The following is a 17,624-nucleotide window of genomic DNA, read 5'->3' as shown; positions in this document are numbered from 1 at the left end:
TATTTTATTTATTTTATTTATTTTATTTATTTTATTTATTTTATTTATTTTATTTATTTTATTTCAAATTTATTATCTAATTTATTATCTAATTTATTATCTAATTTATTTTTCTAATTAATTTATTTTTTTTATTTTTTAAAATTTTCAATTTTTAAAATTTATTTTAAGGCCGTGGCTGGAGAGCCGCAGCGCAGTCAAATGGGCCGCGCAGTTTCAGGGACCGCGGAATTTCCCTTATAGCCTCATGGCTAACCCTAACCCTAACCTTAACCTTAACCCTAACCCTAACCTTAACCTTAACCCTAACCCTAACCCTAACCCTAACCCTAACCCTAACCCTAACCCTAACTCTAACTCTAACTCTAACTCTAACCTTAACCTTAACCTTAACCTTAACCTTAACCTTAACCTTAACCCTAACCCTAACCCTAACCCTAACCCTAACCCTAACCCTAACCTTAACCTTAACCCCAACCCCAACCCCAACCTTAACCTTAACCTTAACCTTAACCTTAACCTTAACCTTAACCTTAACCTTAACCCTAACCCTAACCCTAACCCTAACCCTAACCCTAACCCTAACCCTAACCCTAACCCTAACCCTAACCCTAACCCTAACCTTAACCCGGCGCGGTCTAAAACGGCGCTAAAACGCGGTCAAATAGCGACGCAGTTTCAGGAGCCGCGGCGCGCGGCCGGCACAAAAATAACATGGCAGTTTCGGCCGCGCGCCGCGGCTCTGCAGACACTCCCTTATTTTAAAGGGGACTTGCTTGTACTTTATGCTTGTACTTTAGCCAGTTTATTGGGTGAAATGTTTGATGACTAATGTGTTTAGCGCTGCATGCGTAGGATTTATACATGTTTTTGCTTTATTTACACTTACGACATGATCACTTTAGATTAGCACATGTAAAATATTACTCAAAGACGGAAATACATTAAATCTAATTACGAGCACAAATGGAAAAAGACATGCACAAATTGAATTTATGCACACATCGAATTACAAAATGCACTAATCAATTTACGTACACTTGTTATTACAGATAAATGGAATTAGTCATACACACAATAAAAGCTCCATAGTCAGAAAAGAACGCTTAGTTTTTGCCGCTCATACGGTGTTTCTTTTCCCAGCTGTGCCATACCCGCCCCAACATAAGCTGACCGTCAAGGAGCTGTTTGAAAATGGAAAGCCCAATGCGGAGATGCTGAGGAACCATTTGGTGAAGGAGGGCCGGGTGGAGGAGGAAGTGGCCCTGAAGATCATCAACGACGGGGCCAACATCCTGCGGCAGGAGAAGTGCATGCTGGAGGTGGACGCACCCATCACAGGTACGACGGAGTCCGAGAAAGATGGCGTCGCTCTTGCACTTTCGCCTCTGCTAAAACTTTGACTGGTTTCAAGTCCTTCGACCCTCCTCGCCCTTTTCACATCTGTAACTGTGATGCCGTGTTCACATCGCCGCGTCAAATTCTGAAGACGCACGCTTTCTAAAAATAAACTGACCAGCAGACGAGCAGTAGCCGTGTGGCCCAAGTGACGCGGCTCGCTTAACACGTGACCGCTCTGACCAATCAGAACGTGAGAAAACTGCTCGAACCATGACAGTCCAGGGTGAGTTTCTGTGTCCGCGGCCAAATGTCACAGTTCTCACTAATGGTCCAGTGGTTTGGGGCGTTGAACATGTGTGATTGTTGCCACCGCGGCATCGACGTGGGTTGAATTCTAGCCATCAACCCTTTGCCGAATGTCCATGCCCTCTCTCTCCCCGTTTCACCCTGCAGCTCTCGAAATAAAGTCTTCGGGACAGAAAAGTACAACTGTGCTCAGTGTCTAGTTGTTTTTTTCTGTCAGATCAAACAAACTCAAATGACTTCTATTACTCTAATGATTATCTCCGTTCTAAACAAACAGTAATAACTGCTCAGATTATTCACACGGACAGGGCAGTGCAAGCAGCCACAAAACACAGAACAAGGATGGAATTTGGACTGTATTCTCTTAAAAAAGTCTCAGCGAGGGCGAGTTCAGGCGTACCAGCGTTTCGGGTGGATTTCACGCGTCCTCCCTGTCGCTGAAGGCTGTGGGTATGACTCGGGCCCAGTTACTACGGTAAATAAATGAGCTCCCGCGACCCGCTTTACGAATAACGGCGTTGCTTTTGTCTCGACAGTTTGCGGCGACGTACACGGTCAGTTCTTTGACCTCATGAAGCTGTTCGAAGTCGGAGGCTCGCCCAGCAACACCCGCTACCTGTTCCTCGGGGACTACGTGGACCGAGGATACTTCAGCATCGAGGTACAACTACTGTCACCCCAAATCATCAGTACAACTTTATTATCTCTATTTGACTCATGTGCACTATGTAACCTTTTCTGTCTGCCACTGTCTCCATGGAGATGTTATTGCTTTGCCTGGAATGTCCCACTGTGCAGCATTAAACTTCTTTCAGTTTTTTTTATTGTTAAAAAATATCTTTAAAAATGTTTCGACGCTTGTCTTCTTGGAGAAAAGTATGTTTAATGCCATGTTGTGGAATATCAAAGCGACAACATCTCCATGGAGACGAGCAGACAGCAGAAAGTTACAGAATGCACCTTTAGTTATCCACTGTTTTACATGTCCAAGTTGGGGAAGCAGATTTACAAACATATATTGTTTTTTTACCTGCAGTGTCTTTTAAAGAAATTCCTTATTCAACATGTCATTCCTTATTTAAAAAATGTATAATCTCAATATCACTTCCTCATTATTCATCATTATATTCTTACTGTGTGCGGCAGGTTGTACTCGCACGTCTTTTTAAAGGCAAAAAACAAATCACACACTTACTATAAAGTTATTTCTCTGTTTTAAAAATGTAAAATAGGAACTTGTTTGTTATTCCACCCGTTAAAATGAGTGGTTAAATAATAAAAGCAGTAAAAAAGACAATATTCACCAGTTCTCTCTGTTTTTATGATCTTCGTTTTTTTTCAAGTTTTTCATTTTAAAGACACACAAAACACAAAAACTGGAGACACGACCAAAGAGCAAAGATAAATAGCAATATGTTTTTATGATCTAAGTGGGCTTTCTGTCTGTTCATATCCTGTGTAAAAGTGTAGGCAGAACTTTCCAACACAGTTGAAAATAATCTGTCAATCACAGAGAAATCTTGGCAAACTTAACCAGTGTAAAAATAAAAATAATTAAATAGTCAATAGCTTATCTTTTACATAAAGAATAAAAGCTGAGACTCAGACAAGAGCCCGCTCTCTGTTTTACTGCTGATTGAACTGGAGGTCTTGGCTGAAACACGAGTCGCGCCGCCCTGCTCCTTGTCTCCCAGGCCATTTCAATGACATCTCCAAAGGGCACATTTCATGCATACTGATTGGAACAGTTAAAAATAAGACCGAGAGTTTTCAAATGGCTGCATGGATTTACCAGACCCTCTTTAAAGGTCTGGTCCAGGGTCGAACCAGTTCAGCATTTTGAGATACGACCGTGGCCCATTGAGTCGATCACAAAGCTGTGGTTTTCAGGCTGTTTTTGAGTTCATTTTTGTATGAATGTATGACTGAATTATGTTTGAAAATCCATTAAAAAAAAAAATCTGGCATGGTTCATTGGCTAAGCTGTAGCTGTTATAGTTGTTCAGGTCAGTGGAGCATGTGTGTGTCCTTGAGCAATACCCCCACCACCCACCCTAGTATGAATGAATATGGTTATGATTATGTGTCATGTCCACATGAACACACAGCACAAACTCTAGCTCCAGTTCAGTCATTGGAGCGCCCTCTGCTGCCCGTAGAGACGTCAAGTTATAAGGTATTGTCATTAATCAGGTCACAATACAATCGTAAGAACTAAAGCAAATATTAATTGGACTGTCTATAGCAAAAAGTACTGTTGTATCTGGCTGTTTTTGTCAAATGTACTTGATTTTTTAAGATTCAGACAGTTCAATTTCATAAGCTTGTCACAAACTCGAAGAATAGTAATGCGTTGACAAGGTTTCACACAGTCTCAGCGATAATTGTGAATAATCGTTAAATCGTGATGTTTTTTCTCACAACATTTGACTTCGTGACATCCCTAGCTGCTGCTGGTGGTTTATGGACTTAAAAACTGGGCTGGAGTTTATTTTTCCGAGTTATTTCTGAGCGCTCCCTGAAGACAACCTCGTAAACAGGATAAAAAAACCACATAACACAGGTTTGTTTGTGACACAACGTAACACGGTTAAACGCTGAAAAGCCAATTGTGCTCGATATACGTCTCCTTCGAATCAGCGGCGTTACCTTCATAGCGTTACTTCTGACATCGCAGTTGTCGTGGCGCTACCCGCGGATGCCGAAAACGATTGTGTCGCTGACTGACGGCGGTGAAGCCTCGGAGCTCATGGCGTTTCCCGGGCAACACCAACAGCCATTGCCACCTTTTTGAAGCAGCGTTTTTTTCCATCTTTTTCAGTAGACGAGCAATTTGCCAAAGTCTAAACCGCAGAGCACGCGACGGGTCTATTTAATGTGATGTGTTGATTCTAACTCACTTTGATCCGAGCGAGATGGGGAGGACATTTACATACAATACATCTGCATATGAGAGAGCCCGGAGCCGAGAGGACCAGGGGCCGCTTGCTTCTCATTAGAGCGCTGAATAAAAATGGGCAAAATGTGCACGTCACACGGTAATAACTATGGAACTATCTTTTCAGCTGTTTTCAGAGAGGCGGGCGACGTCGTGGTCAAACGTGATTATGCAGATGTATGCCAGAAATAAGAATAATCATCATTTCATTATGTTTGTTGTCAATCTGCCCACTAGAGGTGAGAGATAATTCGAAAAATTGATGATAGCACGATTGTTGTTTGGGAGATATGCAAATTTAGAATATCTATTATATCGTCTATAATTAAAACGATTAGAAAATTACCTCAAAAACAGATCGAGAGTATAATAATCTCCCAAACAAAGGTAAAAGTGATGTTTCTTCATTCATTTTATGATCCATTCATGTTTTGTGCCATACCTAAATCCCAAGCAAGACATTTACACATTTTACATTTACATTTACACATTTACACATTTTACATTCACATTTACACATTTTACATTTGCTTTTACATTTATATTTACAGTTATACGTTTAAATTTACAGTTACACATTTACATTTATACGTTTTACTGGCACATATACACATTTTACACATACTTTTACATTTAACATTTACAGTTACACATTTTACAGGCACATTTGGATTAATTCCTGATGCTTTGTTAAATTATCATCTGAAACATTATTGAGAAATGTATATATGTCAATCACACCCACCGCTCTTTGAGAGATTATACATAAGACAAAAAGTTTCAGTAGTCTGCGATACCAAACCCACCCAAATAATAATCTGTCGATCTTTTGATTAATTGCAGCCCTAGTATAGTCCTTAGTATCGAAATTGAGTTTAAAATGTTAGTATCACAACAACCCTGGTATGAAAAGTCAAGAAAAAATACAAACTGGATTCAAACAACCAACTTTATGGTCCTGTTTGTTTGATTTTTGACAGAACGGGTGAGTGTGGCTAACAGTTGGCTAATGCTAGCTTGTGACTTGTTCGACAGCACAAATCCGCGCACCCGTTTGTAGTTTCAGCTAAGGCAGTATTTTGTGTTAAAACGAAGATTAAAGTCGTAACTTGAGTGACAGAGTTTCAGACAGAGCGGTGCCTCCAGTTCACTTCACGCCACACAGCTAACGTTATGCTAATGTTGACCACCTCGCGCTAAAGGTGTCGTTTCACGCCCAAACTTACATTCTGACCGGCGCCACTGGAGCAGGTTTGGAAGATGAAAACGCACCGACAAAGAGCTAGACGTCTGCTACTCTCTCAACAACAAAATGTACACATATTTTACCTTTTTTCCCCCTTTTTAAATAAGCGTTTTGGTGCGTGAACTTGTGACTAGCCTCAGCTTTACCAATTCAATCTCAACATAATAGCTTGCTGCATTATTCAAGCAAGCTCTTTAAATAAGTAGTCCAATACCGACGTTATCATGCCTCAAAATCACATGCACACACGCACTTGTCGCTACATATTTGTCGCCGAGTGCGTTCGGCGTGACCCCGTGTGACTGCAGTCTATAGCCGCTCTCGTATATACCTATCCGTCTGCTGTTGCCATGGGAACGACAGCTCTGTACGAAGCCCGTAGAGCAGGTTTTATTTATAGAAAGGGGGCTCCGAATGATACAACACCATTCGTTTTGATCATTGCACGGAATGTGGATTCTTGTTCACGTGTTGTGGCGACAGGGTTATGAGGGATTGACCATCGTCTGAGGCGAAAGCAAAACGTCCGTCTGGTCTTATGGTCGAACCTGCCCAATCGCGTTCTAAAATGCGTTTAAAAGATTAAAGGAGATGATACTATGTAGATTTTTTACTTACTTTTACCGTGTCTCCAAAGAGTTCAACATTTTAAACAGTGGAATGGACACACTGAATGAATTACTATAAGTTTAAGTATGTGTCCAAACTGCTCCATTAAGCTGGGAATGAAATGCCTTTTGGAAATAAAGTTTTCTTGGATAAGTTTGGATTAGTTCGTTTTGTCATTTGGTGTCTTAGTTCTCGAGACGATTCTCCAATCAGAGGAGCAGAGCCTCACGTGTGTCGGTCTTTTGCGCTGCCAGTTTCAAGGTTGTTTAAACGTGTGCTTTGTCCTCTCTCTGATCTCTGATGGTCACTAAAGCCCAGCTCCTTCACCAATCATGAGGTCAGCGTTTTCGCTCCAAACCTCGTGGGCTGTGATAGTGGGGATTATCGACTGCACAGTTGGACACGTCCTGAGTGACAGTGGCCAAACAGTCAGATGTCGGTTGTACGTAGAAATGATAGTTTTACACCAATTGAGCAAGTATTTGTGGAGAAAAAGTTGAAAAATCTGTAGAAAATGACAGGAAGTGACATCACACCAGGGACATTCCAGTCAAAGTTTATGCACAATTTACACAAAGAAACTACTTTTTTAAATATGTTTATCTTAACTGCTTAATATGCTTATCTTAACTGCATTTTAGTTAACTGAGTCGTCCTATCTGTAGGGGGCACTTTAAGCTGCTTATCGTGGACACATACAGAAGTTTTACCTCCACCAGGACCAGAACACCGAGCTCTGGATCAAAGAGATGTCTTTCATTTCAAACTGGTTTTAGTCGTCGGATCTGGCAACACCAAACACGGGGCTCGATCAGCACACAAACATACTACTGCCTAATAAGATAAGATGGATAAAATAAGCCATTGTTTTTAGGTATAGAAGTAAAAGAAAATAACTTACAGAAAGCTTTAAAAAACACTCATACTATTAATGCAAAGGGAAAGCAAACTCTGTATTATGCGGACGTACTGACGGTCTCTCCTCTGCAGTGCGTGCTCTACCTCTGGTCTCTGAAGATCAACCACCCTGGCACTCTGTTCCTGCTGAGAGGGAACCACGAGTGTCGCCACCTCACCGAGTACTTCACCTTCAAACAAGAATGTGAGTGAGCGCACACACGAGACGCCCGCGCTATTAACCCTTACCTGTCCGAAGGAAAAAGTGGCGGCCTGATGTTGGCAGCTTGGGACTTTTTGTTAATGTGTTATCTTGATTCTGATGTTGTGGTTGCTGCATTTCAGGATTAGCATTTAGTCATTTTTTGTCCTCTGATCTAACCTTTTCATGACAACCTGTTGTGCATGGTTGAGATTGAAAGCCACTCAGAAACAAGCTACTACTCTTACCCTTGATACACTTTAAAGTGCCTATGACAGGTTTTTACGGTTTTTAATTTTGACTTTGTTTAGTGTATTTATACCTGTTGTACATATCGAGTTGATGTTGTATTCATTTATATTTGTGGAGAAAACATTGAAAATCTGTAGAATGGCAGGAAGTGACACTCATTCCAGTCAATGCATAATTTACACTACTTTTTTTGATCCTCTAAACATGAATTAAACAAAATTAAGCCGCTCTCACATATTTATTTTTGTCAAATAAAAAAATATTGTGACATTTGATGAGTTTTTGCCAATATAATAAGAAATAATAATAATAATGAAAAAATAGTAATACTAATAAAAATATAAATAATAATAATAATAAATAAAAATAAAAAAAAGAAGAAGAAAAAGAACAAGTACAAAAAAAAAACAGAGTTGGGCCGGACCATAGACCGGCCCATGTTTTTAATGCTCCCCTCTCATCCAGTCCTGCATCGACAGCCTCGTTAGCCTTCAGCGCTAACTCTGAGTTTCTCACTCCGTTCGTCCGGTCGTGTCCGAGCGAGGAGCAGGTGTGGACAGTATGCAAACTCCCAATGGCACCACTGTGCCAGCTGCAAATAGTCTCCTGTCAGTGCGTGGCAGAGCTCTCCCACGCCTCCCTGTTCACCGAGGGAGGCAGAGGACGCAGAGGGGGGACGCAGAGGGGGGACGCACATGACGCAGAGGGGGAGACACATGACACAGAGGGGGGAGACACATGACACAGAGGGGGGAGACACATGACACAGAGGGGGGAGACATGACACAGAGGGGGGAGACACATGACACAGAGGGGGGAGACACATGACACAGAGGGGGGAGACACATGGCACAGAGGGGGGAGACACATGACACAGAGGGGGGAGACACATGACACAGAGGGGGGAGACACATGACACAGAGGGGGGAGACACATGGCACAGAGGGGGGAGACACATGACACAGAGGGGGGAGACACATGAGACAGGACATAGAGGGGGGAGACAGGACACAGAGGGGGGAGACACATGACACAGAGGGGGGAGACACATGACACAGAGGGGGGAGACAGGACACAGAGGGGGGAGACATGGCACAGAGGGGGGAGACACATGGCACAGAGGGGGGAGACACATGATGCAGAGGGGGGAGACACATGGCACAGATGGGGGAAACACATGACACAGAGGGGGAGACAGGACACAGAGGGGGGAGACACATGACACAGAGGGGGGAGACACATGACACAGAGGGGGGAGACACATGACACAGAGGGGGGAGACAGGACACAGAGGGGGGAGACACATGACACAGAGGGGGGAGACACATGACACAGAGGGGGGAGACACATGACACAGAGGGGGGAGACACATGACACAGAGGGGGGAGACATGACACAGAGGGGGGAGACACATGACGCAGAGGGGGAGACACATGACACAGAGGGGGGAGACACATGACACAGAGGGGGGAGACACATGGCACAGAGGGGGGAGACACATGACACAGAGGGGGGAGACACATGACGCAGAGGGGGAGACGCATGACACAGAGGGGGGAGACACATGGCGCAGAGGGGGGAGACACATGACGCAGAGGGGGGAGACACATGACGCAGAGGGGGGAAACACATGACACAGAGGGGGAGACAGGACACAGAGGGGGGAGACACATGACACAGAGGGGGGAGACATGGCACAGAGGGGGGAGATACATGACGCAGAGGGGGGAGACACATGGCACAGAGGGGGGAGACACATGGCACAGAGGGGGGAGACACATGACGCAGAGGGGGGAGACACATGACGCAGAGGGTGGAGACACATGACGCAGAGGGGGGAGACACATGACACAGAGGGGGGAGACACATGACACAGAGGGGGGAGACAGGACACAGAGGGGGGAGACACATGGCACAGAGGGGGGAGACACATGACACAGAGGGGGGAGACAGGACACAGAGGGGGGAGACACATGACACAGAGGGGGGAGACACATGACACAGAGGGGGGAGACAGGACACAGAGGGGGGAGACACATGGCACAGAGGGGGGAGACACATGGCACAAAGGGGGGAGACACATGACTCAGAGGGGGGAGACACATGGCACAGAGGGGGAGACACATGCCACAGAGGGGGGAGACACATGGCACAGAGGGGGGAGACACATGACACAGAGGGGGGAGACACATGGCACAGAGGGGGGAGACACATGACACAGAGGGGGGAGACAGGACACAGAGGGGGGAGACACATGGCACAGAGGGGGGAGACACATGACACAGAGGGGGGAGACAGGACACAGAGGGGGGAGACACATGGCACAGAGGGGGGAGACACATGACACAGAGGGGGGAGACAGGACACAGAGGGGGGAGACACATGGCACAGAGAGGGGAGACAGGACACAGAGGGGGGAGACAGGACACAGAGGGGGGAGACACATGGCACAGAGAGGGGAGACAGGACACAGAGGGGGGAGACAGGACACAGAGGGGGGAGACACATGGCACAGAGAGGGGAGACAGGACACAGAGGGGGGAGACAGGACACAGAGGGGGGAGACACATGGCACAGAGAGGGGAGACAGGACACAGAGGGGGGAGACAGGACACAGAGGGGGGAGACAGGACACAGAGGGGGGAGACACATGGCACAGAGAGGGGAGACACTGAGGATGCTCTTACAGTGTTCAGTCTCAGAGTGTGGCCGTGTAATCTCATGATGTTATGACAGTGGTGGAAAGTAACAAAGTTCAAAAGTAAAAGTGCTGCAGTTGAATGTTAAGTTACATATTTTTACGAGCTTTTTATATGGTTTGAAGGGTTTTTTGTTTTGTTTTCAGCACATTCCTGGTGACAGCCTGTGGAAAGGATTTAAGTCCAAGTCTCATCAGACAAAAATATACATATAAGTTCACTATAGAAATTAAGAAACTGTTGACCGAAGATTAGCTCAGATTTTTATATATTTTAACATTTTAACCATGTCGTATCTAATATTGAAGGATTTACCTCGTCGGAACCTGATTTTTAGTCCCCACAGAGTGAAAGGTCCCCGTGAAGTGGACACAAATTTCATATCAGTTGATGAATAAAAATGCATGACTTTACTTTATTAAATGCAGGTTTATGATGGTCATAAAAATATGTTCCTTGAGCGTAAGTTGCCTCGGAATTTTGGATGAAATGTTGTGTTTGTATTTATGACATAGAGGGATTCCTTTTTATTGTTTTTTATTGAACTTTCATGGAGGACACAAGTGCGGACACATGATTCATAGCTGAGATAATCATGAAAAAGAAATGGAAAGGATTCTTTATTATAGTTGCCATAGCAATAGCAATAGCAATATAATAATAATGATCATAAATAATGATAATAAATAATGATGATAAATAATAGATGATGATAATAAATAATAAATGATAAAAATACAAAAATAATAATAATAAAAATACGTTTTCAGTTCCCGGGACAATGAAAAAGGCAAATAGAAATCTTCACAAACTGCCACTTGACTCATGTCATGTAAAAATATTGATTCATATTTACCACAAAAAGGCCTTGAACTGGAAGCTGTATTATCTTATCTTATCTTAGTGTCACTGGATAAGTTCAAGTTGTGATTAAGAATTGTTAGTATTTTTCTTGTTTTTATAGTATTATAGTTTGTGTTATTCTTTACTGTGTTGATTGTGGTTAGGGTTAAATACCTCCTGGTTAAATAACGGTCTATATAATTGATAATAAAAAGCGTACAGCCTGTCATACGCACTTCTTTAAATGTATTACGTTTTATTACGAGAGCCACTTGAGGGCATGACTTAGCCTCGCACTTCCTCTTACAAACTCCTTATATGGTCCTTCCCCCACTCTAATCTGACCCCGAGGGGTCAGATTAGAGTGGGGGAAGGTGTTTACACGGCCGCTTCACCTGCGACGACTGCGGGCCGCTTTGGGCCTGAGACGGGGCAGCTGACGCGCACAGACACTCGTGCACTTTTGTACACAATACAACAGGTAGAAATAATGACTGTGGTGCAAATGAAGTCAATGAAAACACACAAATGCAATGATAATAAAATATAAAATGTCATACGCCCACGTTTTACTGGCAAACGGAATCAGAATTATTCTTCTGCAAGACGACATTATTTTCCTGTGAGTAAATAATATAGTATAAGTCTGTCTTGGTAAAATTGGTAAAAACATTTGCATCTTAATTTGAAGGACCTATATCAGTTTTTTTTTAACGATTTTGTAATTTTGACGTTACCTGTTGTACATATAAATAATAGTTTTATACCAATCGAGCATGTATTTGTGGAGAAAACGTTGAAAAATCTTTAGAAAATAACAGGAAGTGACTCATTCCAGTCAAAGTTTATGCAGAATTTACAAAAATAAACAACCTTTTTGACTCTTCTAACATTAATGTAACTAAATAAAGTCATTCTCATATATTTGTATTTGTCAATAAAAAAAATAAATGGTGACATGAGACGAGTTTGCTGGGTAATTTGTGATGTCATCAATTACAAACAGGATTTGCTAGAAATGTGCTTTTCTGTGATAACTTTTAAATAATTTTCAGCAAAATTCTAAATAGATTTATCTTTATCTGCATTTAAGCCCAGTGAGTTGTCCGACCTGTCAGAGGCACTTTAACTCTGCAATAATCATAAATATCATAAATAATATAATTGGTTGTTTTATTTATTTGATCATTTGAAGTCAGTTATGTCATGGGCAAAACAAAAGAATAGAGAAAATACAATGTGCATGTTAAGTCCATACTTGACTTAAAACATGTTGCGCTGCGATCATAAAAAAGGATGTGAATATGTTAAATTAAGTTGTAATTGCTTTTCCTCCTCCAAACGTAACCTTGATGCTCTGACGGTCCCTCTTCTGCCTGAAGAGTGGGTCCAGCTCCAGTCTCCCTCGTGTCCGTCTGTCCGTCTGTGAGAGTCGGATCTCTCCTTCACTGGAACTCCTCCAGGTTTCTACGCTTTTTTCCCAAAGAGGTTTTTTTGTAGTTTTTCCTGGCCGAGAAGGAGAGTCTAAGGACAGAGGACCCTGGGACATCGTCCATCGCCACCACAGACATTGTTGATTCATTTCTCCCTGTGGCCCTCAGAGGCAACTGTTGTTGTGATTTTGGGCCTTACAAAAATAAATTGATTTGATTTGTACCTGTTCTCCTCACCTCTGTACTGTGCTGTGTTAAAGGTAAAATCAAATACTCGGAGCGTGTTTATGACGCCTGTATGGAGGCCTTCGACTGCCTGCCCCTCGCCGCGCTGCTCAACCAGCAGTTCCTCTGTGTCCACGGAGGACTCTCCCCCGAAATCAACTGTTTAGACGACATCAGGAAAGTAAGTCCCCGCCTGGGTAAACGATCTGTGCTTCAGGTTAGAGTTCTGGGGGTTTTCTGAGCGCTGTAGATTCCACTTCAACATTTGGGCTAACATGGCCTCCGTATACAAACTTAACCATCTTTATATTCTTTTGCTTCATCAGTGTTGGTTTGCATATCATAAATGATAGAAATGAATGTTTGTAATGTTAAATTGTAAATATAGAAATATTTTTGACAGAAATAGGTCCTGTCTCTAGGTCCTACCTCTGTCATGTCTGGATTTGTTGAAGGTTTAGATGTTTCAAATTCATAACCTTGGTCATTTAACTCAATACAAATAAACAAAAAACAACAAAAAAGCAAAAAAAGTCAGCTTTTATGAGTTATTTACCATGTTCCAGAGCTCCTGCACCATGTGACCAAATGTGTAGAGGACGTCACGGAAAACAAGCCGGAAATGTAGCTTTTGGAGTTTATCTTTGTCATTAAATGAAGCCGTAGATAACGAAAAAAATGTACAAAAAAAAACATTACCAGCTTCACCTGGTCACAGTGGCTTTTAAAGATTTTAGATCGATTGTGAAGCTGTTGAACACGACAGAGGAGAATTCACTCATGTGGATGTAAGAAACACCTGAAAATCATTGGATTTTATTAAACAGTCAATTATGTAAAAGAAACGTGTTTGTTTTTTCTCTTCAAACTTCTCTATTGCTTCACTAACATATTCATAATTATTACAATCGCCAATACACAATCTTAATAAAGTTGATCTGGAGCTTTTAAATCCTGTAAAAGACTCCGTTCTTCTACTGTGCATGATCATTTTTGTTTTTTCTTCTGCTCATGATAAAAACATATTCTGCTCATGATCATTGATAAATTCGGACACTAAAATGATCCACAATCTCTATAAAACTCTGATACAGTTTGATAGTTGCTGCCGACGCCGTTCGTTTCAGTGCAACCTCCATCTCTGCCGCGTGGAGTCTGGTGGTGCATGCTGGGAGTCTGGTGGTGCATGCTGGGATATCGTGACCACATGTGCAGGAGCTCTATGATGGTTTTCCCTTATCACCAGTTCATTCAGATTTGATTTAGTTTGATTCATATGCATTTCATTCATCTTGTCTTGTATCTGGGGTTTTAGTGTTCAGAAAATGTATTTTCACCTGCCCCCTATCCCCGCCTACTTCCCTTTACGCCCAAAAAATTCAGAAACGTCACATAGCCATTTTTTATTGTTTCCCTGGAAGTCAATGGTCCGTTTTCTGTTTCAAAAAATGTAATATGAATAAAAATGTCAACATAATCAATACAACTAAGATGTTCTCTATCTGAAAGGCCTTTCTCATTAGTGTGTGTGTGTGTGTGTGTGTGTGTGTGTGTGAGTGTGTGTGTGTGTGTGTGTGTGTGTTTGTGTGTGCGCTCTTGTGTGTTGAACTTGTGATTGACAGTTAGACCGGTTTAAGGAGCCCCCAGCCTTCGGGCCCATGTGTGACCTGATCTGGGCCGACCCGGGGGAGGACTACGGCAGCGAGAAGACCTCCGAGCACTTCAACCACAACTCAGTCCGAGGCTGCTCCTACTTTTTCAGGTAGTTCCAGACACAGTACTTTTACCACATGTTTCCCCCGCTGTATTTGTGTTGAGTGCGGCAGACGCACAGGCGAGTTTATCTGCCGGAAGGACATGTGTTTCCTCACATGTGGAACATTAAATGCTAAATCTTTGAGGGTTTCTTTAGAACCCATTGAGATCGAGACCTCTTTTTCACGGGTGATCTGAAGTGAACCTATAACAACATCTAAAACATTACACATTTGAGAGACATTTAGGAACATAACAAACAAAATGCACATTCAATACTACTACTACTACTACTACTACTACTACTGTTGATCAATAACAAAATAATAATAAAATAATTGCAATAATAATATAAAATAATACCACAAAAAGAATAATATAAAAAGAATACAAAAATAAATATATACCATATTTTCCGGATTAACAAATGCTCTCGAGGCGCACCTGCCAAATAATGCATAATAGAGAAGAAAAAAACACATTGTAACAATATAAGTCGCACTGGAGTATAAGTCGCATTTTTTGTGGACATTTATTTGATGAAATCCAAGACCAAGAACAGACATTTCATCTTGAAATGCAATTTAAAATAATAACAGATTAGAGAACATGGTGAATAGGTGTATGTATGCTAACGTAACACATAAAGAACACAATAACAAGTTTACCAAAGCATCAGTATTGCCCCAGATCACTAAATCCATTTAATTCTTCTTCCTCTGTGTCACTTCTAAACAACTCCACAAACTCCAAAGGTAAAAAAAAAACAAAAAACAACAACTCCAGAGGTAGAGGAAGTGCCCAATCTTCTTCTGGGTCGCTTAGAGCGCCCTAGAGCGCCCTCATGTGAAATGCAGTTGCCAGTGTGAAAATAATGAATAATATCACAAATAAGTCCCCCGGGAAAAACTACTCATAATCCGGAAAATATGGTATATAATAATGATAATAATGACTTATGCTTTCTGCACCAGGGCACTCATTTACATATTACTTTATACACTATAAACGTCACAATGTGTGAACTCACTTATGTAGAGAGCGTCAGCGTAATCCAAAAGAGGCGTAAAAGTGGCTGATACCAGACGTAATGTGTACAATAACATAATGTATCGTGGAAGTTTAAAAGTGCCATGTTCTCATTCATTTCCTTTCCACGCACCTCCTCAGAATATTGTTCATAAATCAGCGCCCTGCTTTAAATGTGTCTGTTTGCCTAAATTGTCTCTGCCGGGCTAATTGTGCTAAAAGAGGCCATTTGACAGAAGGGGAAATGTAATTTGTTTTTTTGGGTCAGTCCGTGGTTTATGCAGGTCTTTTCTAAATGACTCACTCCACACGGGTTAATAGTCACAATAAACGCGCAATTGTATTTTCACAAAACATTGGACGAGCGCAGTTTGGATGCGGCAAAACAATGTCAGGGAAAATCTGTTTTCTTTTCTTGGACTGACGTTAGACGACCAGATGACGTCATTGTGTGGAAGTTAATGTGATGTGAGGGAAATGGACTTTTTTAGTATTTTAATAACAACAACAACAACAACAATAACAACGTGCAAACAACAAATCTCAAAATCTGTGCATCTGTGCAGTTTTATGAATGAATGAATGAATTAGGAAAAAACCTCATTCGTAGGTTTAGTTGAGGTTAAGTCCAAAAGTGAGTCCTGGTTTAGTTATTAAATTATATAACTAATTAATAATTAAAATTAAATAAAGCTTTAGTCCTGGTTTGAGTTCTGTGTTTCAAGTGCCAAAAAAGCTAAATATCGACGTTTTTGAGTTAAACACAGTTGATTCTAGGATTTTGTTCCAGGTTTAGTCCTGGATCATCCGGGTTTTTTGTCCTTGTTAAATCCAAAGATGGTTTAATCTTAGATCTTAGTTTGGATCTTGGTTAGTCTGAATAATTGTATTCATTAAAATGCCAATTTTCACTGTTGTTTTTTGGGACTGAATAGTTGACTTTCTATTTTGTCTGTTTCTTATAGTTATTCTGCCGTGTGTGACTTTTTGGTAAATAATAACTTGCTATCGGTAATAAGAGCCCACGAAGCACAAGACGCAGGGTACGTTGTGCTCTGTTCATTTATCTCCATATTAACACAATAATAATATAAATAACACTTGCGTCTCCTCCCACAGTTACCGCATGTACAGAAAAAGCCAAACCACGGGCTTCCCTTCATTAATCACCATTTTTTCTGCTCCAAATTATTTAGACGTCTACAACAATAAAGGTATTTTCTTCTTCTGACCCACGTCTAATCAAATTGTATTGTGTTTTTACTCCATCTTTACTTGTTTTTTTCCCTTTGCAGCTGCAGTATTAAAATATGAGAACAACGTAATGAATATTCGTCAGTTCAATTGCTCGCCTCATCCGTACTGGTTACCCAACTTCATGGACGTCTTCACGTGGTCTTTGCCTTTCGTTGGAGAAAAAGGTACTTGCAGTTGGATCCGTAATTAAAGAAGACACGCCCATTTCAACCCCGCCAAATTTCAGGCATTTAAAACGATACAAGAATACAATTTCACCACGAGAATAATGACATTATCAACGTTAACTGTGCCATTTTTAAAGGTGCTATAACATGCTTTTTTCACGTTTCGTAGTCTATCCTAAGTGTATAATTGATAATAATAAGGGTGATAATGACGCGTGCTTGCCCTTATGACGCGGTCTTGCCCCACCGCCCGTCAGTTTGGAGATTGGATGGGAAAGGAGATAGTCTGTAATATAGCTAAACACTGCGGGAATCAATCAAAAAAACACTCTGGGTACATATATGAAGCACAAATAGCAATGTAAGAAGGTTAAAAGCTCTGAAAAGTCGATTTTGCATGTTATGGGACCTTTAAATACAGTTTT

At 41.7% G+C, this 17,624-nt stretch overlaps 1 protein-coding gene across 3 annotated transcripts in view; it reads left to right on the top strand.

The window, feature by feature from the left end:
• LOC140346682 (serine/threonine-protein phosphatase 2B catalytic subunit gamma isoform-like) overlaps positions 1–17,624 on the top strand; it is a 56,734-nt gene that overhangs the window by 22,267 nt on the left and 16,843 nt on the right. For all 3 annotated transcript variants that reach the window (XM_072432862.1, XM_072432861.1, XM_072432860.1), the window contains exons 2-9: positions 1,144–1,341; positions 2,184–2,308; positions 7,431–7,542; positions 13,027–13,172; positions 14,614–14,753; positions 16,741–16,818; positions 16,895–16,989; positions 17,071–17,196. In XM_072432862.1, the coding sequence (XP_072288963.1) occupies positions 1,144–1,341; positions 2,184–2,308; positions 7,431–7,542; positions 13,027–13,172; positions 14,614–14,753; positions 16,741–16,818; positions 16,895–16,989; positions 17,071–17,196 (1,020 nt within the window). The remainder of the gene's footprint in view (positions 1–1,143; positions 1,342–2,183; positions 2,309–7,430; positions 7,543–13,026; positions 13,173–14,613; positions 14,754–16,740; positions 16,819–16,894; positions 16,990–17,070; positions 17,197–17,624) is intronic.

This window comes from Eucyclogobius newberryi, unplaced genomic scaffold (assembly GCF_026437365.1).
Source record: "Eucyclogobius newberryi isolate DKJ021-1_F unplaced genomic scaffold, fEucNew1.0.hap1 SCAF_6, whole genome shotgun sequence".
NCBI lineage: Eukaryota > Metazoa > Chordata > Actinopteri > Gobiiformes > Gobiidae > Eucyclogobius > Eucyclogobius newberryi.
This window is presented reverse-complemented; position numbering and strand designations above follow the sequence as displayed.